Here is a 15,219-nt window from a genome sequence, read left to right on the forward strand (position 1 = left end):
TTGGAAAACTCAGGAGCTACCCACTGTGGAAGAATGGCAGATGCAACTGATGGACTATATGCAATTAGCCGAGATGACCGGCAGAATTCGAGACCAGGGAGAAGAAAGGATGGAAGAAGACTGGAGGAAATTTAAGATTTATTTACAAAAATATTGTAATTTGGCTGAGTGCTGAATTGGATGCCAGTGCAGACAATTGTCTACCATTAAATTAGATTTAAGGCTGAATTATATGTCAAACCAAATTAAGATTATTAATTAAGATGAGTTAAATGATAATTTGTTTGAAATTAATTTAATAATGATGTAAGTGTATGCGGGAGGTGTGGGGGAGTCCCATGTAACAATTGAGAGATGTTAAATGGACAATGATAAGTGGTGCTTATCTAATATATGCTTTATTTGAAAACTTCAATAAATATATTATAAAAAAAAAAAATGAAAACGGTATAGGTGCAATATATTCTGAACAAAAAGCAAAGCTAATTGTTAACAATGTGGTTACGGAAGAATTTAAGATAGAAAAAGGGACACGTCAGGGGTGCCCAATCTCCCCATTACTTTTTATATCAGTCCTGGAGGTTTTGCTGAACATGATTAGAAGGGATCAGCTGGTTAAAGGGGTACAGGTCGGAGCTAAACAATACAAATTGAAAGCATTTGCAGATGACTTGGTACTTACATTACAAGAGCCAGAATCTAGTACTAAAAGGGTTTTGGAACTAATACAAGGGTTCGGTCAAGTAGCAGGATTTAAATTGAATAAGTCAAAAACTAAGGTATTAGAGAAAAACTTAACAGTTATTGAAAAAGAGAGGTTTCAGAATGAGACAGGTTTAACTGTGGTTAAGAAAGTCAAATATTTGGGCATTAACATGACAGCTAAAAATGTGAACTTATTTAAAGATAATTACGAGAAATGTTGGATAGAAGTGAAAAAAGATTTAGAAATCTGGTCAAATTTGAAGCTCTCCTTGTCTGGTCGGATTGCAGTTATAAATATGAATGTATTGCCTAGAATGCTGTTTTTGTTCCAAACATTGCAAATCGTTGACAAGATGGACTGTTTCAAGAAGTGGCAGAAAGATATTTCCAAATTTGTCTGGCAGGGCAAGAAACCCAGAATAAAATTTAAGATTTTAACTGATGCAAAGGAAAGGGGGGGATTTGCCCTGCCAGACTTCAAACTATACTATGAATCGGCAGCTTTCTGCTGGTTGAAGGACTGGCTGCTTCTTGAGAATACAGGCATTTTGGATTTAGAAGGTTTTAATAATATTTTTGGATGGCATGCATATTTGTGGTATGACAAGGTGAAAGCTCATAAGGCCTTTAAAAATCATATTGTCAGGAAAGCATTATATAATGTCTGGATAAGATATAAAGACTTGTTGGAAAATAAAACTCCAAGGTGGTTGTCCCCAATGGAGGCAAAGGCTGTGAAAAGGCTCAATATGGAGTCCAAATGGCCGAAATATTGGGAAATCTTGGAACAAGAAGGTGACAAACAGAAATTGCAGAGCTTTGAGAAACTAAAAGATAAAGTGCGAGACTGGCTTCATTATTATCAAATATTGGAGGTTTATAAGTTGGGCAGGAAAATTGGCTTCCAGGTGGAAAAATCAAAATTGGAAACAGAATTGTTAGAACCCAATACTAAAAATCTGTCAAAAATGTATAACTTGCTGTTGAAATGGCATACGCAGGATGAAACGGTGAAGTCAGCCATGATTAAGTGGGCACAAGATATCGGTCATAACATCATGTTTGCTGACTGGGAAAAGTTGTGGACCACCGGTTTGAAATTTACGGCATGTAATGCCTTAAGAGAGAATATTATGAAAATGATCTATAGGTGGTACATGACCCCAGTCAAGCTTGCAAAAATTTACCATTTGCCTGATAATAAATGTTGGAAATGTAAAGAAAATGAAGGTACATTCTTTCACCTTTGGTGGACGTGCCCAAAGATTAAGGCTTTTTGGGAGATGATCTATAATGAACTGAAAAAGGTACTTAAGTACACTTTCCCTAAGAAACCAGAGGCCTTTCTCCTGGGCATGTCCGGCCAATTGGTGCTAAAGAAGGATAGAACTTTCTTTATGTATGCTACAACAGCAGCAAGAATACTCATCGCAAAGTATTGGAAGACACAAGACCTACCCACTCTGGAAGAATGGCAGATTAAGGTGATAGACTATATGGGACTGGCAGAAATGACTGGCAGAATCCAGGACCAGGGGAGAGAGACAGCAGAAGAAGACTGGAAGAAATTTAAGGACTATCTCAAGAAATATTGTAAAATTATTGAATGTTAGAATGACGCTGGCTTAGAATTTATGTGGTTTTCAGCTGTAATGGATAAGTAAAAGAAAAAGAAAGGTCAAAATTTGAATGAGAATGAAGGGGAAGGATTTGTTGAATCAAATAAATTAGAAATTGGAATACAGAAAGGGGAGGTATGAGGAAGTCGGGGAAGTAAGTTATAAGAAAATAAGGGATTGAAAGTATACTTGTTCTTATTTTTGTTTGTGTGTATTTTGTTTGTCTTGTATTGTTCTGTTTTTATATAATTTTTGAAACTTTAATAAAAATTTAAAAAAAAAAAAGAGTAGAAGTCTCTACTGTCTGCAGTTATCACCACTAAAAAGGCAACAGTTTTTCTAGACTCGCTCAGCTCCTGCTGCTGCAGAATATAAAGGGCAAGGGCCCTCTCTCATCCATATTTATGACCCCTGTTATTCCAAGGACTTCCTGAGGAAACTATTTATTGAACAACCATCCTCATTTAACAACGTAAGAACAGCCTGCTGGAACAGTGTTTGGCTTGCACAAAGCTAATGCAGAGGTTAGACTATGTTCAGTCTTTATTTAGCATTATTCTTTCATTCCACACCTTTTAATGCACCTCCCTGTCACTTTTCAAACGCCAATTCTTTTAAAAAGTAGATTTGTTGCACAAGCGCTTCAATCCAGTTTAATTGTGCAAACCTAAATTGGCACAATGCACTCGAATCCTTCCCACAAAATAGTGACAGTCTGGAGGTATCTCAAGTGTCGACAATCAAGGGTCAAACCTGGTGGGCTCCTGGCCAGAACAAGGATGGGCCCTCTCTGATGGTTGAAGTGCCCTGTCCATGCAGGACGATAGTGACCTCCCCTCCAGCCCTTCTCAAAATCCAAGGGCCTTCAGACAGTGCATGTGTCCTCATCCTGGACCGTACCACTTTGGATTGCAAGTGGGGGTATTGTACAAGGGAATGCTTTCTTCATGTCAAACCCCACACACACCTAGTAAAGCTGCATATCCAGGAGAAGACTGCCCCATGAACTTTCTTCCTGGCATGCTAAGCTGGATCTTTCATTTTAACTTCAAGCCTGCAATTTCCCCGCCAGCCTTTCTAAAGCTGTTTGGCTGTTTCTTCAACATGCATTTTTGCTCTATGTGTTTGCTGCAGACGACTTCAAAACCTTACCGAGGGCGAAGCCAACCCCACCATTAGGCCCGATGAGTCCATAAAGATTTTGAGCCAGGGGGACCTGTAGAATGAAAGAAATGAGATGGGGGTAAGGCCTGGAAAGGACAATAAAAGCCAAAGCAGCGCCCTGCCTCTTATTTCCTTTACAGCATGGGTAGGCAAACTAAGGCCCAGGGGCCGGATCCAGCCCAATCGCCTTCCAAATCCAGCCTGCGGACGGTCTGGGAATCAGCATGTTTTTACATGAGTAGAATGTGTCCTTTTGTTTAAAATGCATCTCTGGGTTATTTGTGGGGCATAGGAATCCGTTCATTCCCCCCCCCTTCAAAATATAGTCCAGCCCCCCACGTCTGAAAAAGTTTGCCGACCCCTGCTTTACAGACTTAAAAGCATGGATATGTGAGTTCAACACCTGGATATGAAATGAGAGCACTGGCAGAGGAACGGGGGGGGGGAGCAGGGAAAGCGCACCCCCGGCACCATCAGGGAGAGGGTGCCATTGCAACCGTCCCCCACGGGCACGCGCCGCGCACCCCCCACCGTGCTGGGTGCCACGCCCCCACAGGTGGCATGCACGGCCCCCAGGACACATGCCCCGCCCTGCGGGGTGTGCGCCAGCCACACCCCTGCCTGCTCTCCTCCCCCGGTGCCAGAGCAGGCAGCTTCACCACTGAATGAGAGAACACATCTCAATCCAACATGACGACTCAGGTACCAAGAATGACATTGATTAGGAGTCTTGCGACAAAAATGTCACAGTGTGGAGTGTCCCTATTCAGGGTTCCAGCAAGCCATCCATGGCCCATCCCACGATACTCCAGCCCTTCAGCTGAAGTTTGTTTCTTCAAGGAAAGGTGCCTGGGAGCGTCCTGGCCCTGGCCCAGGGGCTACAGAAGGCTCTTCCAGGGGTTTCCTGCTGGATAGCCTCGGATCCAGAGGTCGTCTGATCTTCTGCAGCATGTTCAAGGTCACGCTCCTGCTGCTTATCTGGTGAGTCTGCAGCGTCTGACTCTGTGCCTGGATTGCTGCTGGTTTCATGGGTCATGACATGGGGAGTGCTTAAACCACAGTTTCCTGGTTTGGACATGGTAGGAAACCATGGCTTGACAATTCATATACAGGTGAAACTCGGAAAATTAGAATATCGTGGAAAAGTTCATTTATTTCAGTAATTCAATTTAAAAGGTGAAACTAATATATGAAATAGACTCATGACATGCAAAGTGAGATATGTCAAGCCTTTATTTGTTATAATTGTGATGATCATGGTGTACAGCTGATGAAAACCCCAAATTAACAATCTCAGAAAATTAGAATATTAAATGAGACCGAGCAATGCAGAAGAGCTGAAGTCTGCTATTGAAGCATCCTGGTCTTCCATAACACCTCAGCAGTGCCACGGGCTGATAGCATCCATGCTACGCAGCATTGAGGCAGTAATTGATGCAAAAGGGGCCCAAACCAAGTACTGAGTACATATGCATGCTTCTACTTCTCAGAAGTCCAATATTGCTCTATTTGCAATCCTTGTTTTGCTGATTTCATTTAATATTCTAATTTTCTGAGATTGTTAATTTGGGGTTTTCATCAGCTGTACGCCATAATCATCACAATTAAAACAAATAAAGGCTTGACATATCTCGAGTCTATCTCATATATTAGTGTCACCTTTTCAGTTGAATTACTGAAATAAATGAACTTTTTCACGATATTCTAATTTTCCAAGTTTCACCTGTAAAGATGGGCATGGAAGGAGATGGCTAATGACTTTAATTCATCACTTGAGCAAACCACTGTTCAGTGGAGAGAAACTTAAGTCTGAATTGGGCTACTGCCTTACTACCGTATTTTTCGCCCCATAGGACGCACTTTTCCCCCTCCAAAAATGAAGGGGAAATCTGGGTGCGTCCTATGGGGCGAATGCAGGCTTTCGCTGAAGCTTGGAGAGCAAGAGGGGTCGGTGCGCACTGACCCCTCTCGCTCTCCAGGCTTCAGGAAGACATCCGCAGCCTAGGCAGCCCTGCGGGAGTTCTTGACTAGATTGCCGCCGCCAAATTTTCTTCCAGGATTCCTTTCCCACTCATAACACAGATGGCCAGAGTTAAGCTGGCACTGGCTCCCCATTACAGCTGATCTCTCTGCATGTCAGTCATGGAATACAGATTCACTAGCGTACTCACGCAAAGGAGGCTGACTCCCACTACCACCATCCCAATCAGTGAGCAGAGCCACCTATAACGAAAAGGCAATTGGTGAGAGATCTGAGCATGATCTGAAGGGCACAGCAATCTTTCTGAAGCTAAGCAGGTTGAATAAAACTGACAATCTCATGCTGCTGTTACACAGATCTACGATGACACCACACTTGGAATACTATGTGCAGTTCTGGTTGTACATCTCAGAAAGGGCACTGTTGACTCAGAAAAGGGAAAGAAGGGGGCAAACAGGGGGCTGGATTTGTGGCCCTACAAATAAAGGTTACGTTTGACATTATTTCATTTAGGAAAAAAACAGCATGAAAGGAGAAGCCTTTACTTGGCATGCAAAAAGTCCAAGGCTGGATTGCTGCTTCCAGTCAGCATCCGAGATGGATGGGGCAATGGTACGAATAGTTTTTTAAGGCAAGTCCTGTGTTTCCCAAAAGTCATAAAAGTGACTCACGGATTTGCAGGATTCAAACATCTTTGGGCTCCTCCACTTACCGCCCCATTTTGTTGGCTAGCATCCCAAAGAGGTTGGTACCAATGAGGTAAGACAGGCTAGCAGGCAAGAAAGCTACCCCTGCAAAACAGAGAAGCATCAGTCTGAAATAAAAGCACATGGCATTTTCTGCAAAGGGCAGAATGACCTAGCAGACCTCTCCTTAAATCCCTGTCACGTGCAGAGATACATACAGAGAGCCCTCTTTAGGGGAGCTTTTAATGTTTAATAGACTATTGTATTTTAATATTTTGTTGGAGGCTGCCCAGAGTGGCTGGGGTAACCCAGCCAGATGGGCGGGGGTATAAATAAATTATTATTATTATTATTATTATTATTATTATTATTATTATTATTGCAGCAGCAGACACCTACAGGAGGCCAATCCTCTAACAATGGTCAGGGACAATAGGTCTTGTTAAACCAATACGTATGCATTGAAGATATGTCCCTATATATATATATATTTTAGGGGGGGGAGGGACAAGATTTTAAAATGGGATGAAACATATTTGCAAAGGACAGGTCTAACAATGGGTATTAGCCATCATAACAAAATTAAACTTCTAGCTATAATGGTGTTATTGGCTGAATACCAGTTGCCAGATGGGAAACCCAGCCAGATGGGCGGCATATAAAAATAATAGCATCATCATCATTATTATTATTATTATTATTATTATTATCCACTTCCTCTCCAAACTGCACAGGTATCATGTTCTCAAAACTCTGGTGGGTATCTCATTCACAAAGAGATTCCCAGCTATCAGGAGACCATCTCCTAAACATGGCCTTCAAGCTCTGCTTGTGGCATTTCAATAATAATAATAATAATAATAATAATAATAATAATGTATTTGTACTCCGTCCATCTGACTGGGTTGCCCAGTCTGAATAGCATCTGAATAGCCACAACTGGAAAGTGGATGACTGACCAAATGAGCCATCCAGTAAGGCTATTCCTAAGTACTCTTAAGGGGAGAAAGATGTACAATAAAAAAAACTAGATTCCATGTTGCCAATTGTGGTGAAAGGTGGGACTAGACTTCCCCACTACTAGCTCCCTGGATGTTGTTGAACTACAACCCCCACCAGCACCATCCAGCATAGGCAGTTGTCAGGGATGATGGGAAATGTAGTCAAACAACATCTTCAGAGTCCATTTGGGGGGAGGCTCCTATGTCTCCTTGTTTTGAAGGTGTCATGAGATAATCTTACTCCTAGCTCCTTTGATCATTTGCAAAATCTTGGCTGAGATATACTCCTGAATCCCTGGGCATCATAGATATTCCATACCTAAGTTGCATTCAAAAACAAGTTCCATGGCAGACCCCTTTTTCAAACTAGTCCATATTAAACCAACCCATTTCCTCCCTCACTTCAACCTCATGCTCTGGACCAAGAGAACAACAATTTGATCTGCAGTTATAATTAAATCCAAATCAAATATTTGACAGGCTGTTGGTTGGCAGTTGCTTAGCTTTAATTTACTCTCCTCTGGCTTACAAATGTGCTGCAGGCACCTCTGTTTGCCTGGATATGTCACAGCATCCTTATTGAAACCCAGCCATTTGTGTTTAATTTCCTCTAAGATAAACCCTTATGTTTATCTTGCCAGTGCTCTGGGAAAATCCATGCTCTTCTGCTTGTGAAACACCAGGTTAGGCAAATAAAAGCAATAATTGAAAAAGGCCCTGTGCCAATAGTTCAAAAATACTCAAAATGATGATGATGTCATTCGTCAGCCTTAAGAACGTAAGATTAATCAGGTCAAAGGCCCATCTAGTCCAGCATCCTGTTCTCACAGTGGCTAACCCAGGCACCCCCAACCTTCAGCCCTCCAGATGTTTTGGACTACAATTCCCATCATCCCTGACCACTGGTCTTGTTAGCTAGGGATCATGGGAGTTGTAGGCTGGAGGGCCACAGGTTGGGAATGCCTGGGCCAACCAGATGCTGCTGCAAAGACCACAAATGCAACCTGAGTGCAACAGATGGTTAAGTCCAGTGAAAGGAGACTCTGGGATTGCGGCGCTCATCTCGCTTTCAGGCCAAGGGAGCCGGCGTTTGTCCACAGACAGCTTTCTGGGTCATGTGGCCAGCAGGACTAAACCACTTCTGTCTGATGATCAGGCTTTATTGTCTATGATCGAATTGAAAGAGAAACAGACAAACCTGAGGATCAGGGCCGTGCCGGAACTTGAAAAGGACAATTTGAGTGACTATCTTACACAGGAATTTGTGAAATTTTGGAACTTGGAGCTGGAAAAAGATTTTAAGATAGTGAGCGCCTTCAGACTTGGAAGAGGGGGGAGGAAAAACAGGGTGAGAGACTGTTTGGTGACCCTCCGTACGAAAGAAGAGAGGGATAAAATACTGAGTGCACACTTTCAGAAGACCTTAGAGATTAACGATTCCAGAGTTGAGATTTTTAAGGATATACCGAAATATCTTTTGGATCTGAGAACCAACTACGGAGACTTGGTGGCCTTACTGAGAAGGAATTGTATAGCCTTTAGATTGGAATTCCCCCAGGGACTGTCTTTTACCTTTAAAGGGAAAAAGTTTAGAATCAGATCAGTGGAAGACAAGGAAAAATTTTTGAGAGACTTCGAAGAAGACTTACAAAAAGAAGCGACAGAAGTGCTAAGAGTCCAGAGACCAGGAGTTTTAGACACAGCACCACCACCTTTGGGACCTGACAAATCGAAAAAAAAGATACCACCGCAAGAACTCGACGAGCTTTTGGGAGCAGTTGGAGGAAATTAAAATAAATACATCATGTCTCTGCAATTATTAAGCTGGAATATTCACGGTTTTAACTCCCCGGAGAAGAGGAGGAAAGTATTTCATTTATTGAAAAAGGAACAATTGGACTTAATTTGTTTACAGGAAACCCATGTGGTAAGGCTCCATAGGAAAGTTCTCATTAACAAAAGATTGGGTCAAGAATTTATCTCATCGGACAAAGTTAAAAAGAGAGGAGTTGTTATTTATGCCAAAGAGAGCCTATCACCGAAATTTGTTTTTAAAGATGAACAAGGAAGATTTGTTGCAATTGAGATTCAATCACAAGGAGAAAAATATTTGATCGTAGGAGTGTATGCACCAAATGAGGGGAAGTCTGAATTTTTTAAGAAATTGCATGAGACATTGTTGGACTATTTGGACTATAACATCATTATGATGGGAGATATGAATGGAGTGGTATCTACAAACATGGATAAGTCGCAGAGACAGGTGGTAACTAAAGATGGCAGATTACCAAAAACCTTTTTTGAATTGACTGACAATATGGACTTGATTGACATCTGGAGAACCAAGAACCCCCTTGGAAGAGAGGGAACATTCTTCTCTGAAGCCAATATGACCTGGACAAGAATTGACCAAATATGGATAACTAGAGGACTGGCACCTAAGACACGAAAAGTGGAAATTTGTCCAAAAACTTGCTCCGACCATAATGCAGTGAAGATGGAGATGAAACTAACGCCAATCGGTTCCTATAGATGGAGGATGAATGACACCCTGTTCAGAGACCAGGAGGTGATTAAGAAGGCCCAAAAAACATTGAGAGACTACTTTGAGATAAATCTGAACACTACGGTTGAAAAAAGGACAATCTGGGACGCAGGCAAAGCGGTCATGAGAGGGTTTCTGATCCAACAGAATGTAATAAAGAAGAGAATTCAAAATGAGAAAAAAGATAAAATTTTGGAAAAAATAAAAGAAGGAGAGAAGAAATTAAGAGCGAAACCAAAATCGCAAGAGATTCTGAGAGAAATTAAGTTATATCAAGTACAATATATGAAAATGATAAACCAGGAAGTGGAATGGAAAATCAAGCAGATGAGACAAAAGTCATTTGAATCGGCTAACAAATGTGGGAAACTGCTAGCATGGCAGATGAAGAAAAGACAGAAATTAAATACCATCACAAATTTGGAGGTAAATGGAAAGATCATACAGAATCCATTGGAAATCAGAAACTGTTTCCAGAGATACTTTAAACAACTATACACACAAGGGCCACAGAAAGAGACTGATTTAGACCAATTTTTGAGAAAAAATGGATTACAAAAAATCTCTCAAGAAAAAAAGACAATGTTGAGCGATAAAATTACAGAACAGGAAGTGGAGGGTGCCATTCAGAATATGCAGTTGGGTAAATCTCAAGGACCAGATGGTTTAACCTCCAAATATTATAGAGTCTTGAAAGATTGGTTAATTCGGCCACTAAAGGAGGTCTGCAATGAGATCTTAGAGGGGAAAAAGGCGCCGGAGTCGTGGCAGGAAGCCTACATTACACTTATACCGAAAACTGAGTCTGAAAAGACGCAACTTAAGAACTACCGCCCCATATCCCTGCTCAATGTGGATTACAAAATATTTGCTGATATTTTGGCTAATAGGTTAAAAAAAGTATTACTGGAAGAGATCCATAAGGACCAAGCTGGCTTTCTCCCGGGTAGACACTTGTCGGAAAATACGAGGAATATAATTAACATTTTGGAGAAGCTGCAAGTGAACATAAACACCAAAGCAGTTTTAATTTTTATAGATGCGGAGAAAGCCTTTGACAACATTTCTTGGTGTTTTATGAAGAAAAATCTTCAGGGGATGGGGGTGGGCCAAGGGTTTGAAAATGGTATAAGTGCAATTTACTCAGAACAAAAGGCTAAACTAATTGTTAACAATGTGGTGACAGAGGAATTTAAGATAGAGAAAGGTACACGACAAGGCTGCCCAATTTCCCCATTGCTTTTTATTTCTGTCCTGGAGGTATTATTGAATATGATTAGAAGGGACCGTTTGATTAAAGGTATTCAGGCCGGAGCCAAGCAATACAAACTGAAAGCTTTCGCAGATGACCTAGTTTTAACATTACAGGAGCCAGAATCTAGTTCGAAAAGGGTTTTGGAATTGATTCAAGAATTTGGTCAGGTGGCAGGATTTAAGTTGAACAAGTCAAAAACTAAAGTTCTTGAGAAAAATTTAACACCGATTGAGAAAGAAAGGTTTCAGAAGGAGACAGGCCTAACAATAGTAAAGAAAGTTAAATATTTGGGGGTTAACATGACTGCTAAGAACTTAAACTTATTTAAAGATAACTATGAGAAATGTTGGTTAGAAGTGAAGAAAGATTTAGAGATATGGTCAAACCTGAAGCTTTCCTTGTTGGGCAGAATTGCGGCTATAAAGATGAATGTATTCCCAAAGATGTTATTTTTGTTTCAATCTTTGCAAATTTTGGACAAGATGGACTGTTTCAAGAAGTGGCAGAGAGATATTTCTAGATTTGTCTGGCAGGGCAAGAAGCCCAGAATAAAATTCAAAATACTAACTGACGCAAAGGAAAGAGGTGGATTTGCCCTGCCAGACCTGAAACTTTATTATGAATCGGCCGCATTTTGCTGGCTGAAAGAATGGCTGCTTCTTGAGAACACAGACATTTTGGACTTAGAAGGCTTCAATAATGTTTTTGGGTGGCATGCATATTTGTGGTACGACAAGGTTAAAGCTCACAAAGCATTTAAAAACCATATTGTCAGGAAAGCATTGTTTAACGTTTGGATAAGATATAAAGACTTATTGGAGAATAAAACCCCAAGGTGGTTGTCACCAATGGAAGCAAAGGCACTGAAAAAGTCCAATATGGAGGCCAAATGGCCGAAATATTGGGAAATATTGGAACAAGAAGGAGACAAACTGAAACTGCAGAGTTTCGAGAAATTAAAAGACAAGGTGCGAGATTGGCTTCACTATTTTCAAATAAGAGAGGCCTACAATTTGGATAAAAAAATAGGCTTCCAGGTGGAAAAATCAAAATTGGAAACTGAATTGTTAGAACCCAAAACTAAAACACTTTCAAGAATGTATAACTTGCTGCTAAAATGGAACACGCAGGATGAAACAGTTAAATCTGCTATGATTAAATGGGCACAAGATCTCGGTCATAACATAATGTTTGCTGACTAGGAACAGTTGTGGACCACAGGTATGAAATTTACGGCATGTAATGCCCTAAGAGAGAATATTATGAAAATGATATACAGGTGGTACATGACACCAGTCAAGCTTGCAAAAATCTATCATTTGCCCGATAATAAATGTTGGAAGTTTAAAGAAAATGAAGGTACATTCTTTCACCTTTGGTGGACGTGCCCAAAGATTAAGGCTTTCTGGGAGATGATATATAATGAAATGAAAAAAGTATTTAAATATACATTCCTTAAGAAGCCAGAGGCCTTTCTCTTGGGCATAGTCGGCCAATTGGTACCAAAAAAGGATAGGACTTTTTTTATGTATGTAACAACAGCAGCAAGAATACTTATCGCAAAGTATTGGAAGACACAAGAGCTACCCACCCTGGAAGAGTGGCAGATGAAGTTGATGGAATATATGGAATTGGCGGAAATGACTGGCAGAATCCGAGACCTGGGAGAAGAGTTGGTGGAAGAAGACTGGAAGAAATTTAAAGACTATCTTCAAAAATACTGTAAAATTAATGAATGTTAAAATTATGCTTGGATTGGCAATAAGTGGTAATTAGCTACAAAAGTTAATAAGAATATGTAAAAAATGTATTGATAAATGGATGAAAATATTGAGTTATAATATGTTATGACACAAAGTTAAGATAATTGAAAAAGGGTAAGAATTTGCTGAACTGAGTATGTAAATGGGAGTGCAAAGGGGGGAGGTGTGAGGAGGTCAAGGAAACAAGCATATGAATTTGAGGATATCGAGAAAAAATGGATTTGTTTTCTTTTTTTAACTTCTTCTCTAATTAGCTGTTTTTCGTGTGAATTTTTGTATTTTTTGTGTTTTCTTTTTTTATTGTTTATCTCTATCTGTGGTTTCTTTTTTATTCTGTAAATCTTTACTTTTCTTTTTTGTAAAACCCTAATAAAAATTTATTTAAAAAAAAAAAAACTCAGACGTTCCTCGGTAAATAAATAAATAAATAAATAAACCACTTTTGTCTGGCACAACAGAACACCATGACAGAAACCAGAGTGCACGGAAATGCCATTTACCTTCCCACCACAGCGGTACCTATTTATCTACTTGGACTGGTGTGCTTTCGAACTGCTAGGTTGGCAGGAGCTGGGACAGAGCAACAGGAGCTCACCACCGTCACATGGATTCAAACCGCCAACTTTCTGATCGGCAAGCCCAAGAGGCTCAGTGGTTTACATCACAGTGCCACCCGCGTACTGTTACAGCTGTTACAATCTACTTGCTCATTGTTAGGTTTTATCTACTGGACTGGAACCATGTTTAATTAATCAGGCTTAAGGTTCCATTGTACTCATAGAATCATAGAATTGTAGAGTTGCAAGGGACGATCTAGTCCAACTCCCTGCAACACAGGAATCTCAACTAAAGCATCCAAGACAAATGGCCATCCAAACTCTGCTTAAAAACCTCCAAGGAAGAAGGAGAGTCCGCTACCTCCTGAGGGAGCCCATTCCACTGTCAAACATCTCTTACCGCCAGAAAGCTACTCTTAACATTTAGTCAGAATCTCCTTTCTTGTAACTTGAATCCATTGATTTGAGTCTTACAGTCCGGAGCAGAAGAAAACAAGCTTGTTTCATCTTCCGTGTAAAGCCCTTGAGATGTTTGAAGATGGCTCTCCTCTCTCCTCTCAGTCTCCTCTTTTTCAGGCTAAACATGCCCAACTCCCTCAACTGTTCCTCATAAGGCTTGCTCCCTATGAGCTGGGGCTATTTATTATTGTATTGCCCTTAGTTATTTATTTATTGCATTCATATATCACTTTTTTCTACAAGGAGTTCAAGGTGGCATACATACATGGTTCAATGACAACCAACACTTAGGTCTATTGATTTCAATAGGTCTACTAGTAGGACTAACATTGAATGCAACTCAATGATTGGCCCAGGATCACGCAGTGGGCAACTATGACAAGCAGAGGTTTGAACCTGTGTGCCCGTAACACGGCTGATGTGTACATGTATCTCACACATGATGGGAAGTGACTGAGAGTTGACAAAGTGCTAGGCTCCAGGGCAGAGGACTATAAGGTTCTCCACTGTTCATGAAGGAGTAGGAGTCTAGAGGGATAGGCTGGCAAGAAAGGATAAAAAGTTCTCAAACAACTCCAGCTCCAGCCCTTATGGAGCAAGTTGTCATCTTGGAGCTATCCAAGGTCCTGCAATACCAATCTGGTGGTACCCAGATGCCCATTGTTCTGCATAGTCTCCTGTTCTTGGTCCAAACAAGGCAACTGCCTTGGAAAGAGAGCAGTGGGATCTTTGCCACTAATGCAGAGATGGGGAATCAGCAGCCTTCCATATATAGTCAGATTTCATCTCCCATCACCCCCAGGCAGCAGTGATCAGGAATAGTGGTAGTCTAGCAACATCTTAGGGACGCGGGTGGCGCTGTGGGTAAAACCTCAGCGCCTAGGGCTTGCCGATCGCATGGTCGGCGGTTCGAGTCCCCACGGCGGGGTGAGCTCCCGTCGTTCGGTCCCAGCTCCTGCCCACCTAGCAGTTCGAAAGCACTCCTAAGTGCAAGTAGATAAATAGGTATTGCTTTCTAGTGGGAAGGTAAACGGTGTTTCCGTGTGCTGCGCTGGTGCCGGCTCGCCAGAGCAGCTTCGGCACGCTGGCCATGTGACCAGCTGGCCCCCGGCCTCTTAAGTGAGATGGGCGCACAACCCTAGAGTCGGACACGACTGGCCCGTACGGGCAGGGGTACCTTTACCTTTACCTTTAGCAACATCTTATCCTCAATTTCAGAATAACGATTCCTCTTTCTTCTTCCCATGTTTCACAGGTTCTGTGTCTCTTGTTTGTAACACCCTTCTCATCCTTCTTTGCTCCACTGCTTGTTCTTGGAAGCGAGCAGAAAGGTCATGCTCACAGGCCCTTATTTAGCCAAGGCTTCCTGCTGACTAACTGGTTGTTAACTTGATTAGTGGCTCTCGGGAGCACTACTGAGCCTAGGTAGCAATTTAATTTGGGAAGAAAGCATAGCTGAGAGCATCCCCCCAGGCCCCTCCTCC

General features: G+C 41.4%; 1 protein-coding gene across 2 annotated transcripts in view; it reads right to left on the reverse strand.

The window, feature by feature from the left end:
* The window catches only part of SLC18A1 (solute carrier family 18 member A1), a 53,547-nt gene that overhangs the window by 15,687 nt on the left and 22,641 nt on the right, over window positions 1–15,219 (reverse strand). For both annotated transcript variants that reach the window (XM_083588714.1, XM_083588715.1), the window contains exons 11-13: window positions 6,182–6,260; window positions 5,660–5,711; window positions 3,477–3,540 (exon numbers count right to left, since the gene is read on the reverse strand). In XM_083588714.1, coding sequence (XP_083444840.1) covers window positions 3,477–3,540; window positions 5,660–5,711; window positions 6,182–6,260 — 195 coding nt within the window. The remainder of the gene's footprint in view (window positions 1–3,476; window positions 3,541–5,659; window positions 5,712–6,181; window positions 6,261–15,219) is intronic.

This window comes from Podarcis filfolensis (genome assembly GCF_964270895.1).
Source record: "Podarcis filfolensis genome assembly, chromosome: 15".
Classification (NCBI taxonomy): Eukaryota; Metazoa; Chordata; class Lepidosauria; order Squamata; family Lacertidae; genus Podarcis; species Podarcis filfolensis.